This window comes from Excalfactoria chinensis, chromosome 1 (assembly GCF_039878825.1).
Source record: "Excalfactoria chinensis isolate bCotChi1 chromosome 1, bCotChi1.hap2, whole genome shotgun sequence".
NCBI lineage: Eukaryota > Metazoa > Chordata > Aves > Galliformes > Phasianidae > Excalfactoria > Excalfactoria chinensis.
In genome coordinates, this window is record NC_092825.1 from 159,084,764 (window position 1) to 159,103,180 (window position 18,417).

General features: G+C 43.2%; 1 protein-coding gene across 1 annotated transcript; it reads right to left on the reverse strand.

The window, feature by feature from the left end:
- Positions 1-12,908: 12,908 nt before the first annotated feature.
- On the reverse strand, positions 12,909-18,150 carry C1H13orf42 (chromosome 1 C13orf42 homolog). Its single transcript, XM_072358366.1, has 3 exons — positions 17,737-18,150; positions 14,066-14,216; positions 12,909-13,150 (listed from the first exon to the last, which is right to left on the reverse strand). The coding sequence occupies exons 1-3, from the start codon at positions 18,148-18,150 to the stop codon at positions 12,909-12,911; spliced, it is 807 nt and encodes a 268-aa protein (XP_072214467.1).
- Between the last annotated feature and the right edge of the window lie 267 nt (positions 18,151-18,417).

Sequence of the window (18,417 nt, forward strand, 5' to 3'; positions counted from 1 at the left end):
CCTCAGTCTCTGAAAGAGCGATGATGCATTCTTTCATTACATGCTCATACGCTCTTTCGCAGATACTCTCTCCCATTTTTGGTTATGTTTTCCTATTATCTGAGCTGGTCACCCAAGGCTCCCTTTATAGTCAATAAGAATAAACTGGCATTTCTGCAGTGCAATTCATCTCATCTGAAAACAGACAACTAAAATGTGACAGCCAAATCACACTTTGGAAGTACGCCTCAGTCATTTACACCTGCATAAAATATAGCCACGTGGCCTGATTGAGCTCACAGACAATTGCCCCGTATGAAAGGCAGGAAAAAGAACAATACAACTCACCCATTCCTATTCCTCTTTAAACCTTGAGGCAGCAATGTGAGTTATCTCTAAAATATTTCTGAGAGATGAAAAGAAAGCCAAACTGGCAGAGAAAATTGCTTACAATTTCCTTCATTTCTGTAGATGGTTGAATGTGCCACATTATCTTTATGAAAGGCTTCATTTTCTGAATTTGCCTCCATTCTTGTGTTTCTCTTTGGGCTGCTGAACTTCCGCAGCAGAATGAGTTCTACATGCTTCTCTCTCCCTTTAGGCTCCGGTTCTGTTCCTAAAGGATTTCCTTTATTCCTTCGGTGTGGAAGAACTCTCTGGCAGCAGCCTCCACCTGAATTAAAAGCAGTCACATCTGAGTTTTTGGCCTAATTGTTTAAGTACATAAAAATTATTCTATGTAAAATACTTTGTTTTTAATTTATTGATGAAACATCTTCTTTTTTTTCTCCTTCTAGTTTGACTTGTCTTTCTGCTGTTACCTATTTCAACAGCAGCACTATTTGGTACAAAATATGCCATAGAAGGGACAATTATAACCAGATTTAGTAACGATTTATGCTCCCACCAGTTTGTAAATCTCTGTGAATTTTACTCAAGGCATAACGACCCCAGATTTACACCAGAAGAACTGAAGTAAACATCTGGCTCAGTTTCACTGAGAGTAAGAATGGTTCAAACTGTGACGCTTCTTTGTGCATGTGTTGGTGGAGTGTAAAAAAAACCAAGAAAGCGGGTGTCTTTTTGAGTTGGAAACATCAGGCAATTATATAATTATATTATTAAAAGCTGGGAAGGCAATTTTTGTCTTCCATGCCAAACATGAACTTACAAACCCAAACCCAAAAGCATTCATTTGACCTTATAAATGCTATCTGAGTTACTTTCAGTCTATGGTATTTATAGAGTATCTATCACTGTATACAGACACCAGCTGCATGACCACAGCTATTTGGATATGTTCAAATTAAAGCCATAGGACTAAGAGTAGCAATTATTAATTTATATTGCGATTCCCACTGCCCACAACAATGTGTTGCCCACAGTAATGCATACATATGTACAGAAAATAAATCGAGATCTTCAAATAAACAACCAGAGCTGTCTTTTTGCAAGAGGATATGTCTTAAAGCCCAACCAAGATTTCATGCACTTGTTAAGTGTAGATAATGCAAATCGTGTGTTGACTCCAAGGCACAGTATTTCTAGATATACTGGTATGGCTCACGAGTAGCTTAGGCTTTGTTCACGAAGCCTCCTTTAGGTACGGTTTTGTTGGTAAGGGGACTATCATTTCCAGCCTGCCCAAGAAGTTTCTTACCACCATGCATTCTGGCTACATTTGCCAGTTGTGCTACTTATCATAGAACCATAGAACCATAGAATCATAGAACCATAGAACCATAGAACCATAGAATCATTAAGGCTGAAAAAAACCTCTAAGATCATCTCATCCAACCATCACCCCATCCCCACCATGCCCACTAGCCATGATTCTCCGTGCCACATCTACACGGTTCTTGAACACCAGCAGGGCCAGTGACTCCATCACCTCCCTGGGCAGCCTGTGCCACTGCCTTACTGCTCCTGTAGTGAGGCCCAAACAGAGTTTAGGGTCATTTTCATTACATAAATACAGGTCTATAGTGATATTTGAAACCACCAACGTGGCCCAGTGCTGTTTCTCCACAGGGGATGTGAGACATTTGCCTTATTCATCAGCCTTGGGTACTAAGAGAATCTCAAAAGGAAGGAGGTTCCTGCGATTAGGCAACTGAACTGAGCTACTCATGACTGAATGAACAGAGTAGGCAGAGTTGTTCCTTTTCCTGGAAACAGATATACATCTAGTCAGCTGAATAACTGCAGACTCCATTTGATCATCAACTGGATCTCCATTGTCTTTCTTATGCATCTAGCTCATGTATGGATAACAACACTAATACAGCTACAGCCTGAATCTGAATCCTAAATTTGCACTCAGTTTAGTTATCAACATACTGCAGCCTTGTGCCATTTTAGGTTTTACAGGTTATCTGAAGCATGCATACATAGTGATTGTGTACTCTACGTGTGTAGTGGAAAGATAAAAGTCATGATATAGATTGAGGGGGCCCTGTAAAAGCTGACCATTTGCAAGAGCATCTGAGGGCCAGGCACTGCATTTCAGGTACCTCAAATTAAACCAGACATGTCAGGGTAGGCAACCAGTTTCCTTGGATCCTTGTGATCAAGGTGTCAAAGGCTTCTCAAGTTGTCCGTATGGTTGTAACCTCATCATACACAGCACAGATCATGAAGGTGGTTTTGCACTTCTCCTCTCTAAAAAATAGATAATCTCTGAAAGGAACACAGAGGGAAAATCACCTGGTCTTGTTTCCTCTGAAAATAACCCTTCTGGTTATAGGGTTGGACACAGGAAAGCCAGAAAGCAGGGCCCAGCAGTCTTTAAATTTCTGGATTTAATAGAAAGAGTTCCCAATGGGCAATAAGGAAAAAGTGACGGGTTGAAGGAAACTTCAAGGAGGTGAGAGTTCTATACTTTTTCCAGGAGGTAGTTTCTGAAACAGAAATGCAAGTGGGAGAAAATAATATCTCGATAGATGCTCACAATAAATAAATAAATAAATGTTGAAAACAGGCAGAAAGCCACAATCAGTGGTTCATTATAGATTTATTCCTCTGCATTTTGTGCACTTGAGCAGCTTCTAGAGGGCCCAGACTATCCCCTGTACCTGGTGTGTCAGATGCTACAAATATACACCTTAATAATGACCAATTGCCCCAGTGGGCACATGCAAAGTGTAAAGCATAAAACCTACAGAAGGGGAGACAGGTTTTCAGTCTACCCACAGAGTGCTTAAGTGTATGACCCCTTTCTACTTATGACCAAGAGCAGCGGATTCAGGCATCTCTGGGTATTCAGCCATTTGGCTGAACGGCACATTGCTATAAGGTATCACATGTGATTTTCACTGTTAGGGCAGTGAGGCTCTGGCACAGCTGCCCAGAGAAGCTGTGGGTGCCCCATCCCTGGAGGCATTCAAGGCCAGGTTGGTTGGGTCCTGGGCAGCCTGAGCTGCTGGGTGGAACTCTGCCCACAGGAGGGGTTTAGAATTAGATGGGCTTTAAGGCTTCTTCTGACTCAAGACATTCTGTGGTTCTACAACTCAGTGATTCTATATGCAGCCTGGATGAATGGCTGTCAACCTGTGTCGAGCAGAGGGAGCTTAGGCATGCCTTATACTAGAAGCATAAATCATTACAGGGTAAGAGTTGTGTCAGCCAGTTATACACCTTGATTGTGGACCTGCGGACCCTGTTCCAGAAGAGTTTAGATGTATGCATTTATTTACCTTTAACAGAGAATGCCCACACTGCCTAACCGTCTTTCTCTGCATGCTCTTGTGTTTGGGCTGCATCTGTCACTGTATTTCTCTTCTTGTTCTCCTGGCGTTGCTACAGTAAGGCACCACGGGAGAAAGACAGTTGTACTGGGGAAAGGAGGAGGAATAAAATACACTGTGTGCAAACCCGTTTCAGAGGCTGAGAGCAGAAAATCTGAGTGCAAGCAGAAGTCGGAGCGATCCTGGCGTGCTCACAGGCACAACACCAGTAAACAGCTGAATGAAAAAACTACTACTATCAGCTCAGCAATGAAAAGTTGCCAGATTCAGACAAAAATGAGTGTGAGGCCCAACCTAAGCATGTGTGTGCATGCTGAAGGGAGCCAGAAACCCTCCACAAGTGTCACCATCCACTCCAGTTTGATGTACAGGCCTCAGAGGCCAAGAACTCCACTCTCAGATCTTTTTGTGCAAACTGCAATAGCTCTGACTCACATCAAGAGCTTTCTATACGTTTTGGCTTAATATCTGCTCCCAGTTAGGTTGGTGGAAGGAACTTCAGATTCACACCAACCTAACAGAGTTTATTTTGCCATCTGTCTGTGTTTAGTCTTCATATTAATAATTAAGGCAAGCGATGAGGATTGGGATGGAAATTCCTTCTTGGGGAATGAGCAGTATGCCGTGCTAACCACCTCACAGCCTCCGAAACTTGGTTCAAACACTGAAACAAGTGAGAGAGTGAGAAAGCTCTCTGCTCATTTTTCCATAAGCATCTGCACTTCTAGCATGCCCATTGCCGTGGACCTGTTATTTGATGTTCCTGCTGGACAAGAGCACACCCAAAAAGCAGTGTGCTCTGTTAATATCACGCTTTGTGAGATTATTTTTGAGTTATAGATGTGTTTTCTGTGGTCTGTTAATGAAATCATCCTTCCTGTCAATGAAACAGGGCTGTGGAGAGTTTCTCCTCATGGATTTTTTCCCAGTCTGCTGCACTGAGGGTAGTGTGAGGCTGCCAATCCAACTCCCCTCACTTTGCACATACCCTTCCTTTGGAGATTGATGGCATTGGTGAGATCCCCCCAGCCTCCTCTTCTCTAGCTCAGCAGCCCCAGCTCTCTCAGCCTCTCCTCACAGAAGAAGTGCTCCAGGCCCTTTGTCATCTTGGTGCCCCCATGCTGGACTCTCTCCAGTATGTCCAACATACATGCAATGAATGAAATCCCATAGGGGAACAGTGAACCCAGCAGAAGGTGAAGGCGCTATCAATCTCACAGACAAATGAATCTGTCACCACTGAAGTGGGATGTCTTTGCTTCTTCTCAGTTGTTTCCTGATTTACACTGGTCACAATCCACCCAACTTCTATGGGGATATGACTCAGCACTGAGTTTTGGCACAAGCTGCTCTGAATTAATTATAATTGTGAAGTGCGGAGCTGTGGGGGCCCCAGTTCTTTTGATAATCCTCTTCTTGATGTAATTAGATTTTAACCTCCTTTGGCCCCCTTACAAACGTCCCCATCCAGAGTAGTACTTCTCTTTGGGAGGATAAAATATGCAATCGAGTTTTTTTCCCAGGTCCCTTAACCGAAGTTCTCTATAATAAGTGATTTCGGACAGGAATTGACAAATCCATAGTAAAGGCAGGGAAAACATTAACATATTATACCTCATGGAATAAAAAATGGGAAAACAGAGCTCTTGAAACTCTAGTTAAAATGTAATGGCAACTCTCTAAAGAAAACAGCGCTGCCCTCATTTTGTGTACATTTGTTTTTTTAATAGCTCTGCTCGTTTTGACCCCCAGTCCTAAATTCTTCACATCAGTAATCCAAGTTTCCATAAGGAAAACACAGTAAATTTTGAAGCCAGACTGTAATTAAAGACAGTTACAAGACAATCATCTCTGGGTAATTTGATCCGTTTTAGAACAAATATGGCAAAACTATCGACAGCATAAAAAATAAAAATAAAAAAGGGGGGGTGGGAGGGGGCAGAATTAATGGATCTCATATCAGACTTGAATGGGGGACAACAGTTTTGTTTGGGAAAACCACACCACAACTGGCATTTAAATCTGACTTACAATGCTTGCCATTGAATGTCTTTTAAGTGTTCTCTCCCTGCATATTTTCATCTTAAACAGTGATGCTGAAGGAAGCTTGCCATGGGTTGGCTGTCTGCTCACAAGCTTCTGCAAGGCAGGTGCTCAGCTCTTTGCAGGGACCAAGTTGCTTCTTCTTGTTGCTATTCTGGCTCACCAACCGTGAGTTTTCTTCTTCATTTCCTTTTCTTTTTCCTTCGTACATCACTTTTGAATGTATAGAGTCCATGGTAAGCAGGACCGAGAGATTCATAGAGGAACAAATAAATGTAACCCAGTGTCCGCCTTTCTATTTATCCTTTCCCAGGAGAGCAGGGCATATTTCTCTGAAGAAAACAAAAAGAAAGCGATTTCTCTTGGTCTGAGTCTGAAATAATCCTTTCAGAGGGAAAACCTGAAGTTGCCCAGGAAATGTTGGGCACGAGGGCAACAGAAACATTACTTTTAATAGAATAGATGTGGAATTCGTCACACAGTCTAGAGTGGTCACAGGCATGGATCGATGCTTGAGCTGGATGATCTTAATGGTCTTTCCAATCTCAACAGTGCTATGATTCTATGAAGTCCAGGGGTTGTGGAATCACACTGCTCACCTGTTGTTAGGACAGTTCAAATGCTGTCCACCTGTATGTGTCTCAGAGTATGTCCCATCCAGCCAGGGAAATCCCCTGCCTGCTCAGTCTCTTGGCAGACCAGGAACTCTCCACAGGTTGCACACCAACTGCACTGGAAGTCCCACTGCTTTTTGTCACTGTAAGGCATCATACTACATGAGAAGTACAAAGAGCCATTCTATGATGAAAAGGACGATGCTTAAAATAGATGTCTTCATCCTGGGATCTCTCCCAGCTTAGTTCATTTCTTCCTATCTTTTGTTTCCTTTCAGCCACTTAAAGCCTACAGAGGAGTTCCGAAGGTATCACAATAAAGGAGACCGGTCTCTGATCCTTCGCATCTTCAGTATAAAACAAGTGTGAAATCTCCTGAGGAATGGTATGTGTGGTTGGTTATCTGTGGGAAAATGCCGTGCTGTCATTTGCAAGTACGTCCTTTGCCAGGGCTGGCACAGGTGTACTTTTGGGAGACTGTTGGCATACTTGTGTGAGGATAAAACCAGCAGCAGTCCTCATATTCACACTGCATTTGGAGAAATTCTATTTCTTCCTTCCTCCCTTCCTCCCTTCCTTCCTATAACTGCACTTATAGAAACATTATCTACAAATCCTTAGGGCCCCAGTTACACAGGAGCATCAGCAATAACCAGCAGTGCTGCACAGAGGGGGTGGCAAGGGATGTGGAAATCTGACAAAGGTTTGGGATGATTCCTAAGAATCACATCACTTGAGAGCTTCAAGTGAGCAGGCCTGAAGTTAACCAGACGTGCTAATTCTGGGCTACTTGTGAGTCTAATCTCATTCCTAGACGTAGAGCTGTGTCTGCTCAAGCTTGGCTCAAGACCATCTCCACAAGCAGTCAGGCACCAGTGCAATTGTCAGTCACTGCTGATGCTGGTTACGTGCCTCTTGAAAACCCCACCAAGGACGCTCACTTCAATTTACTCAGCTGTAATTAGAGGTCAGTCCTGCACTCACTGGAGTCCTCCCATTGAACTACTCACAGCTGAAGATCAACACTATCATGATCAGGGGAGAAAAAAATAATTCTACATATTGGAAACTGAAAAGTGAAGCCACTGAAAGGTAAGAATGTGATGAATCAGTGGAGAGGCTCTAAGGCTTGTATCTAACCTCCAAACAACACAAGGTATTTTATTGTTTATCAGTGTGCTTCTCCCTTCGCTGCTCTGGAGACAACAGTGCTGTGTTTTTTAGTTAGCAAACTGTAGAATAGGAGCATTATAGGCCGTAAGGACCCGGAAACCTCATACACTGATTCTCCTGAGATTTGGAAGGAACTTCAGCATCAGCTCAGAAACTTTTAGCTCAGACCTATCTCAAGACTGAACTTTTGAGTCTTCACATCCTCTGCTTATTATTTTCAATCCCTCTCTATGTTTTCTGTGCCTCAGCATGCGTGGTTTATAGCAGCTTCATTACTTTGGCCATTTGTTTCCAGATGCAGCCAGAGGCGACTGGTCAGCACCTCAGATACAACTTACTGTATATAGTCTCGGTATCTTCTAAGATGTCACTATTTTTATCTCCTAAGGAAATCATCTCCTCGGAGGCACAAACTCATTGAAGACATAACGCTAATTGGAAACCGCCAAACAAGTGTCTGTCAATGCAAGAGCCTAGCGGTGAATAACGAACGCGCATTGACTTCTGGCAGTGAAGCGGGACAGAGCACTTGGTTCCCCTTCACGCTCAGCTCTCTTGCGGATCACAGAAACCAGAGAGCTGCAGAATAGCTGGGAATGAACTGCCACCGTGTGGCCAACAGATGTTTGTAGCTACACTTCTAGGAAACTGCTTCAGGAGCTGCTGCTCTCAAATAAGGAACAGCCCACAGCACTTCCTAGGGAAAGTTTTTGGCTCCATCACACGTTTCAGCTGGGCTGTACTGGCAGTGCCTCACTAGCGCTGCCACAGGCTTCCTGCTGAGGGCTTGCTCCCTTCTCCTTCTCACTTTAAGTAAAGGGTTTGCAGCCAAATGGCCCTTTCTAACCCAAGAAATTCTGTGACAAAACTTCACCATGCACTAAATTGCTCTTAAGCAACAGACTCTACTGTCTGCTACTCAACCTGGTCTGAAGCAGCTGGATTCCTGTGTTATGATTCTCCCTCAAAACTATGTCAGAAAATCATCCTTTTCTAGCTGTTAGATTTAAATCAAGACCAGCTCCACCAACTTGATGCAACTTCTTTCCACCTTACCATCAGCATAGCTCAGAGCTACAGGACTAGAAGGTTGCAGAGGCTTCCTAATACATAGCCTGCTTTGACTGGCCAACTTCACATTGCTTTCTTCTACTCATAGGCCTCCTTCACCATGGAAACAGAAAGGGAATTATCCTAAATTTGCCCAGGCAGAGTTATGAACTAGCTCTACAACTGAACAGTTTGAACACAACTCCTAAGTGCTAATCTAACCTTTTTCACCTGTCCCATTCAAGCCTCAGCAGCAGATATCTTTGCTGTGCATTACCCTGGAGAACTTCTGGCATCGCTTATTGTGGAGCTCACACCCACAAACTTTGTTTGATCTTTATGGCACTAAAAGGTGCAAACCAGCGTGCTCATCTTATCCAGCTGCCAATCTTCCTTTAGCTGTCCATAATTCTTCTGTTTCTGCCAAATATGCTGCAGTTCCATCTCACTTGTGTGCACTTGTACACAGCAGCCTTGATCCTCAGAGCTCCCAGTTTGTTTACTTCGCTATCAGAGCCTGGGAACGAGACTGAAAGAGCTCACCACTGATCTCTGTAAGGGATCTAGGTCATGCAGAGCTCTGCTGGTCATGAATAATTCTTCTGTACAGTAGACATCATCAAGGCTCTTGCAGTAGGTTCTTAATTTCAGCCTCCCAATGCCTGAAAACAGCCACATGTTGCAGTGAGGTAACTTAGAAGCCCTACAGCAGGCAGAGGGACGCCCTTTGCTGTTGGTGCAGACAGCTCTGCCTCCAAAGCCATGTGGGAGATGATTTTTTAACCCTCACTCTTATTCACAAAAACAAGTATGTAGGTTGCTCTGAAAGCAACACCTCCCATTTATTTTAATGAAAATTGCAAGATACAAGGAGTACAACAACACTATTTGATAGAGCAAATTCTCAACTACAAAACACTGTTTTCCAACATAGTGACAACCATTAGCTATGCATTTAAGTAATGAACCTGCATGTCATGCTCATAAAAAACTGTGTTGATGGAGGTAACCCACTGTCCTGTCACTGATGTTGAAATGCAGCCCTTATTGCCTCACCGTGCTCACATCCACTATTTGGTCTCCATAACTGTTCAGCAGATGTCCATGAACGTCCATGGGTGCCATTTTTCCTCATGGAGTAATTCAGTTCCACACTTTTGCTTCATATGCACTTCCATGTCAGGCACCATTTTGTCAGACTGCCCCCTCTGCTGACATGTAATGGAATATTGGTGAGAAGGTTCCATCTCTACTGCCATACCACCAACATCTGCCTGTGATGTTGTGGGCCAATATAATGAAATAGGAGGCATTACTTCCAGAGCAGCCCTTGTGTTTCACACTGTATTTTATGTGCTGGACAGCAGGACACCCATACCCCCTTTATGGAGAGAGGACTAGAGGTACCTCAGCTTTACTAGGATGGACAAGAAGGCTCCGGGGGGACCTTATAGCAGCCTTCCAGTACCTGAAGGGAGCCTACGGGAAAGCTGAAGAGGGACTTTTCATAATGGCAGGTAGTGACAGGACAAAGGAAAATGGCTTTAAAGTGAAAGAGGGTAGATTTAGACTAGATAGCAGGAAGACAGTCTTCACTGTGAGGGTGGCAAGACACTGGAACAGGTTGCCCAGACAGGCTGTGGGTTCCCCCTCCCTGAAAGCATTTAAGGGCAGGCAGTTTAAGCTCTTCTCAAAGATGTCAAGGAGAAATCTTTCACTGAGGCACAGGCTGCCCAGAGAAGCTGTGAATACCCCATCCTTGGAGGTGTTCAAGGCCAGGCTGGATGGGGCCCTGGGCAGCCTGATCTAATGTTTGATCCAGCAAGTGGCAGCCCATCCTGGGCTGGAACTTAGATGATCTTTGAGGTCTCTTCCACAGCAGTCCACTCTGTGTTCCTGTGTCAGTGATGCTGGCTGAGCTGAGTAGACCAAGAGTAGCAAAACACCTCTGGAATTAAAGTGCTACAGAACCAACTCCTCCCTCTCCTTCATGAGCATCACTAGGAAAATAAACAAAATGCTTTCATCAAACAGGAGACACCAGCTGTGAAAAGAACACTATCAATTTTTTGGCACTCTCCTATCTTATGACAGAAAGTGTCCTAGATCAGTGAAATCTGAGAGAGGTTCTTCCTCCTCATGGCAGAAATGCTGGTTGAAAAACATAGTCCCAAAGACTGGGAACATAAATCATGAAGAATTGCCACCTGCCAAGTATTCTGTGTGGTGAGTACAATGTTCACAGTGGTTATAGAATCACAGAATCATAAAAAGGCCTGGGTTGAAAAGGGCCACAATGATCATCCAGTTTCAACCCCCCTGCTATGTGCAGGGTCACCAACCACCAGACCAGGCTGCCCAGAGCCACATCCAGCCTGGTCTTAAATGCCTCCAGGGATGGGGCATCCACAGCCTCCTTGGGAAACCTGTTACAGTGCGTCACCACCCTCTGAGTAAAAAACTTCCTCCTAATCTCTAACCTAATCCTTCCCTGTCTCAGTTTAAAACCATTCCCTCTTGTCCTATCACTATCCATTCTCATAAACAGCCATTCCTCCTCCTGTTTATACACTCCCTTCAAGTACTGGAAGGCCACAGTGAAGTGTCCCCGGAGCCTTTTCTTCTCCAAGCTAAACAAGCCCAGTTCCCTCAACCTTTCTTCATAGGAGAGGTGCTTCAGCCCTCTGATCATCTTAGTGTCCCTCCTCTGGACCTGCTCCAAGAGCTCCATGTCCTTCCCGTGCTGGGAGCCCCAGGCCTGGACACAGTACTGCAGATGGAGCCTCACAAGAGCTGAGCAGAGGGGGACAATCACCTCCCTCTCCCTGCTGGCCACCCCTTTTTTAACACAGCCAAGAACACAGTTGGCATTCCGGGCTCCAAGCACACACTGCTGGCTCATCCCTCTGGATGGCTTCCCTTTCTTCCAGTGTATCAATTCAGCTTGGTGTTGTCCACAAACTTTCTTATTTTGCACTAGATAAAGTAAATGTAAATGATGTATCACATAGGTTATATTGATGATCAGTGCCTTATGAAATTTATCCAAGCCTGTGGGCACGTAGAAACAAGAAATGGTCAAATCAGTGCTGTTGTGATTCATCTGTCACAGTCAACGACCAATTGAACATCAGATGAAAAAATAATAGGATTAACAAACTCTTGATCCAAACATCTTAGCAAATTCTGAAGACCAAGCAAGAGCTGGGGATGTCTTGGACTGATGTCTGTGGTATAAGCAGAAAAAGAGGCAGAGCTCTTAGCAATTTTATGCGTCACATGGAAGACATCACCTCTAAGATGAAAAAGCCTGAAGAGGAGCACCTCTGGACTGAATTCTTCCTATTATGTGTAGTATTTAATGATGGGCTGGCAGAAATCAAAATACTGTGTATAATCTAATGTTGATGTAGTGGATTTACCTGCAAATTGCCCTCTGCCCTTGAGGATAACCTTTGCTTCACTCCATTCGCAAAGTGTTCTTTTATAAGACACCAAGCACTTTCCATGCGTAGCAGGATGCCTACGCTCCCAGCTTTTGGTTCCAGTTTACTCAGCATCCAGATGATGAAATAGATGTAAACTAAGAGGTGGTGCAACTGTATGAAAACAGCTGAGCGTGTTTTTGCAAGCAGCAAATCCTTTGATGCTGTAGTGCCCAAGGACTGAACTATTCCCACTACCAAGCAAAGTACTTGGCTATTTTTTTTTCCCAAAAATACACTGAAGCTATTCCTCAGAACAGTGGTAGGTGTCTGATGCTGATGCCTTCACTACAGCCTCTTCTGCTTGTACCACAGCTTCCTTGTATCGCAGTGCTGCTGTATACTCTCAGACCACAGAATCAACAATGGCACAGACAAAATTTTCACATACAAAAAACTGAGAAAACTCTGCTTCACTGCTCTGAAGTAGGAAACACTGGTGCAAAAGCTCATAGCGTATCAGCTGCATTATCTTGCTGTATTGGAGTCAGAAGAAAATTTACCATATCAAATAATTTCTGAATCATTGCTTTCAATAACAGCACTACAAGAAGGCTGGTCAAGTTGGGAGTTCCTCCCCAGTGCCGAATGACAAACAGTATTGTTAGGCACGATGAACTTGATGAGTTAAATCCTCATGTGAGTCCAGTGTTGGAATTGCCATGGCATGAAGTGTATACAAAATGAGGAATCTTCAGTGACGGCACACGTTACTTCTAGAGTGCAAATGATGGGCTGGGAGTAAAAAAAGAAAGAGCAACAAATCTTCCATGCCCTGTTTCAAATGCTCTGTCTTCAGCTGAAGATGGAATATTCTTTCAGTGTTCTTTCTTTCGTGTTTTGGGCTTAAATTTTAATGTGTTATATGCTCCTTCCACAGCTTTGGGCAAGTACATGGGATGTCTTTCCAACCTCTTCCTAGAGCCAGTGGTTCTTCGTTGGCTGTTTTTTTGTGACTGGTTTGCGGCCTTTGCTGTTTGGGCAGCATCTTCTGAGTACCTGCGAGGAGCACGAAGAATCCAGTTTGAATGTAAACTGTGTTCGCTTGTGCTGGTGGCCACTGAAAGACAGAAGGTAGTCCCACGTTAGCAGAGTTTTTCAGTTGTCTTGGTTTAACCCAGAAGAAAGTTAAATACTACACAACAGTTCACTCACCCCCCTTCTGTAGAATGGGGAGAAAATTGAACTCATGGCTTGAGATATAGACAGCTTAAGAAGGAAGAAAGGAAGGAAGGAAGGAAGGAAGGAAGGAAGGAAGGAAGGAAGGAAGGAAGGAAGGAAGGAAGGAAGGAAGGAAGGAAGGAAGGAAGGAAGGAAGGAAGGAAGGAAGGAAGGAAGGAAGGAAGGAAGGAAGGAAGGAAGGAAGGAAGGAAGAAAGGAAAGGAAAAAAAATAGCAACAACAAAAACAAACAAAAAAGTAGACAATGCACAACACAATTTCTCACCACCCTCTGACCAAGATCCAGCCAGTCCCAAAGCATGGTTCCCCCCACCTCAAGCCAGCTCCCCCACTTTTAATGTTCAGCACAATGCCACGTGGAATGGGACATCCCTTTAGCCAGTCTGTGACAGTTGTCCTGGTTCTGTCCCTCCCCAGCTTCTACCCCTCAGCCCCCTCACTGGAGGGGCAGCATGAGAAGCTGAAACATCTGTGACTGTGTAAGCACTGCTCAGCATCAACCAAAACATCAGAGTGTTATCAACATTATTCTAAATACAAACCACAGAACCATATCAGCTGCTAGGAAAAAAACAGGACACTCATGATATTTCTATATGTATGGTAAGAGAATAGGGGGGTTGCCTGTTCCTTCTTGGTAATTATGTTGAATAACCAAGAAAACACTTGTAAATCTCAGAAGCAAAACTGAGAGGAAAATTGTCCATTTAAGTAAATTTTGTCTTACATGGCCACTCCTCCCTCTACTCATTGCACATTAAAAGTAATTGTATTTTTTCTGTTTTATACTTCACCAGCAAAATCAACATCCACATTCAGCAGGTCTGTGTCTGGAGCTCTCCGGCATCTCTCTGAATCCAGATCTGCAATAATTGAGTCAAAGAATGCTATCGCTTCTCTTACATCTGAATTGGGCTGTGGGACTTTTCTTCTCTCCATAGATGTCTGTTGATAAGATAGGGAAAGAAAACAAGTTAGATATGGTTGGGGAAAAATATATATATATATATTAAAGAGAAAACTGTAGAAGGAAGCTGCAAAAGTTATATTTCATTCCATATTTCAGGATTTCAGAAAGGCTACCAAGGCCAGATTACTCCACAGCAGCCATCAAAGAAGGCAGGACATGAGTCCAAGTGTCCATCTTGTTACATGCTCAGCTCCAGGCATTTTCCACATCAGCACTGCCAACATGTCTTTACAAAATCTCTCAGTCTCCCTCTTATGAGACATCTAATTGGGTGGCTAGGTGACAGCTGAGCACTGTGGACAAATTCATCCTGCCTAGTACTAGGCGCCTAATGAGATGCACACATTAGAAATGGAGTCATACCAGGTTACTTCTTTAATTAATGCAGGGCTCGAGTACCTTCAAAAGATGAGTCAGAACCTAGGTAGGCTGAACTCCCCTCTGCAGTCAGCTCTATTTCCTTACTGCAGAGGGATCGTGGAGCAACTTGGTTACTAATTTAAGCATCTTATTAAAATGTCTTGGTTTGATGAAATGAATCCAGATCTAAATGTCTAAAGTATTTTTTTTTTTTTTTTTTTTTTTAAATTTAAATGGAAAAGGACTGTGAGTGCTAAAAGATGAGTCATTCAACACTATGTTAATTCCCACAGGAAAGCCGTGGGGTTTCAGAATAGGATCCTGTCTTGTTAAAAAAGCAAATGTCTGTCTATAGATTCTGAAGCATTCATAAAGCCTCAGTTAGTAATTCTGTAGGTCAGTACAGGATGAGCCCTTCTGCCATTCATGAAGGCTCTGCCTAATGAAGGGCTGTGCATTTTCCCCACCAGTCCAATTGCCGGAGCAATTCCGAATCAGGAACTTATTGTCTTGGGTTTCAGATGCACAAGCCAAAGATACACACTGTGTCACATCTCTTATGGATGAGTTTGCTTCCCATTCTGTGGGATGGTGCAGGCGGAGATGAGTCGGCTTCCCCTTCTGACATTCTAGATTGATTGGCACCTTCAGAAGTGCTAAAGGATGACTGCTACCACACACTGACTGAGAATAGTCACTGCTATTATAACTAAGCCTTTATTACTTAAAAGAAATTTTTTAGAAGTGTATGCTCCAGAGTCTGACACACTTCTCTGTTCTTCTTTTTTCACAAGCCACAAGTGACAAATTCTGAATCCACAGACAGCCTGTAGTCCAGGCTTTGGCTTTTGCATCTGAACTAAACTTTCCCCAAAGACAAGGTTGTCCGGGCAAAGCATATTTGTATTAATTGGGCAGCAGGTATGGGGGAAAAAAAAGTGAATTCCATTGGCAGGAAATTTAATACAAACAATTAGTCAGGGACAGAACTATTCAAGCCTGTTGGTAAAATGAATCTTGCAGTCTGTGAACATAACGCTTGGAGTTAAGAAGCGGAGTGTCCTGGATGTTGTAGAAGTCTTCTTGGCCTCTTCCTAATTTTTGCAAAGCCAGGGCTGTGCAGCTGCGACTCCACTGTTTGTGTCAGCAAGAATGACTTGCTGGACAGCATATCCTGCTGATGTTGTGGAGTTAGTGTGCCAGCCAGTGTCAGGCCTGGGGATGCATAAGAGCTAGCTGGACACAGAGAGATGACAGCATTCATAGTCTCAGAACATGGGAGATCGGCTTGTTTGCCAAACTCAAGTTAAACTTCTGACATTTTTTTCCCAGTGGCACTTTCAACAGCAAATATCAGAGAGTCACAGCCCTACACTGTACACAGTCTATCTCACAGACTCCTGGTCTGCGGTTTAGATGTTCCTTTGCACTCGTATTTCTCCTCTGCCTAGTGGTTAGCCACGTTTCATGCTCCATTACATCACTGCTCAGCTCATCAGGGGAACTGACATGCTATAACTCTACCCTGCATCAAGCCAATCTCTGTGCATGAAAAACTGGTTTACAGGTTATGTATCTTGTAGTGTTGAGATTCATCTGCTGGTCCCCTAGCACCACCATACCACTCTCCTACAACTCAGTCATTCTCATTGGATGTTTCCCTACTCCTAAATGGCAAAGTCTGTACAAAATGTCACAAAATGTCTCCAGCCCCCTTAACTGAATACTCTTTTTTGCTCAAAGCATTAAAAAGTTTAATGCATTAAAAAATTTACTGGAATAGGCTCCCCAGGGAGGTGGTTGAATCGCCATACCTAAATGTGTTTAAGAGCTGTTTGGATGTGGTACTCAGGGATATGATCTAGTGGAGGGTTTATAGAGTTAGGGTACTGGTTAGGCTGCAGTTGGACTTGATGATCTTCAAGGTCTTTTCCAACCTGGGTAATTCTATGATTCTATGATTCTATGATTCTATGATTCTATGAAAGTGATATAAAGACCAATAAAACCAACTGAGGGATTCCCACTGACTGAATGGGTGCTAGATCAAGATGTACAATGAAAAAATGTGGTATCTAGCTCTAAAAATATGAATCTTGTCCTTTGGTTAATGCCTGCAACAGAACTCAGCCTGAGCCATTCTGACATTATGCTGTGAAAGAGCATATGAACGTGGAATAGTTTTCTGGTAAAGTCTATCTGGCCTAGTCAGTAGGTAATCCATTACATCTCTTCTTCCCACCATTCTTCTTAGTATCCAATTAAAAGGCTGCACTGGGTAACCTGCATGTCTGCTGCCAAAGCCATGTTGTTGGTCTGGTTTCCTGAATAGATCACCCCACCTGCTGCAATTCATTATTTTTTTCCTCTCTGAATCAACACCACAGTCAAACAAACTACTGACCAGTCTAGTGATGTGCAACTTATAAGGTGCAGCCCTACAGAAGGTTTGTATTGCTTTTCCCTCTAGGACTTACAGAAACAATCTGCAACAACAAAAAATATCAGTGCTATTCTGAGGTATCATTATAGCAAAGGACAAAGAACTACGGTGTCTGCCTCAAAACTACCTGACAGTTCATTAATTCAGAGAAAGGAACCACTACCAATTCTCCTTTGCCTACAGTGTATCAGTAGTTTGCACAGATGATGAATGTTGCACTGACAAGCTGTCAAAGAAAATCACAGCTGTGTCACAGAAAACACAATTATTTTCTCCAAGTAATTTCTGCCAGTGAGAAGGCTACCAGCAAACAAAGGGACTACTGCGCTTTTCAGTCATTAACAACTACAAGTTACCACAGCTGAGAACTCTGAGCAACTTAAGTAGTCTGACAGAGCTGAGGGAGAACATCTCCTTCATAACAAGTTTTCAGATACTTCCCATCTTCTCTTGGTTCTTATCTTCTCTTATTTTCTCTCCATACCTCTAGAAACACATGTAATTCTTTCCATGACCAGTAAAACTTGGCATTCAAGTGACTCTGGAAGTATCTTAGGGTATTTAGTAGTAGTTCAATGAAGTAACAACAACAAAAGGCAGACAGCTGAGACCAATAAGGCAGAAAATCAACATAGGTCATACACCTAATTGCTTCATAGTTTAAACATACAATAAAAGCTCTTAGGAATTACCTTAGAAAAGTCTTTGGAGGGAAGTGGAAGAAATGACTTCTTTCCAGTTTTGGATGATTTTGTGGATGTTGGGGAATCTGCAGTCATATGCATAGATTTCAACTTATTGATGTTATCAAGGTATTTTTTCCTCAAGGCTAACAAGTCCTGTAAGTACTTCAAGCAGTCCTGAGTCTTAGAGTACATCCACTCCCTGTCTTCCTCTTTTGACTGGCTGCAGGAGTCAATGCTGTTTGTACTTTTGCATTTTTTTAATGGTTCACTAACTTTTTCCTGCTCATCTCCGAGGACATACATAGAGGTGCTGCGGATTAATCTGACAGCAGAACCTGTGCCATCCCAGTAAGGAATGTCATCTGTTGCATTTCTTCTGTGGGAGTTGGGGTGAAATATGGAATGGATCTTTTTGAACATAATGTGTTTCTTGACCCCGTTACACTTTTCTCTTTTAGCTTCTTAATTTAACTCCAAATCTAGTAACCAGTAGCTGCAACCCTTGTCCTCATCTGACAAAGAGTTTTTCCACTTACTGTGATGAAGACAAAACACACCTATTACTGCTTCTGTTGCCTGCAGTCCAACACATTGTGAAGAGCATGATTGAAGAGCAGACGCGTGTTCTCTATTCCATTTGCATCAGTGAAATAGCTCTGTTCTTTCCTCGGATTAAAGCACAGCACA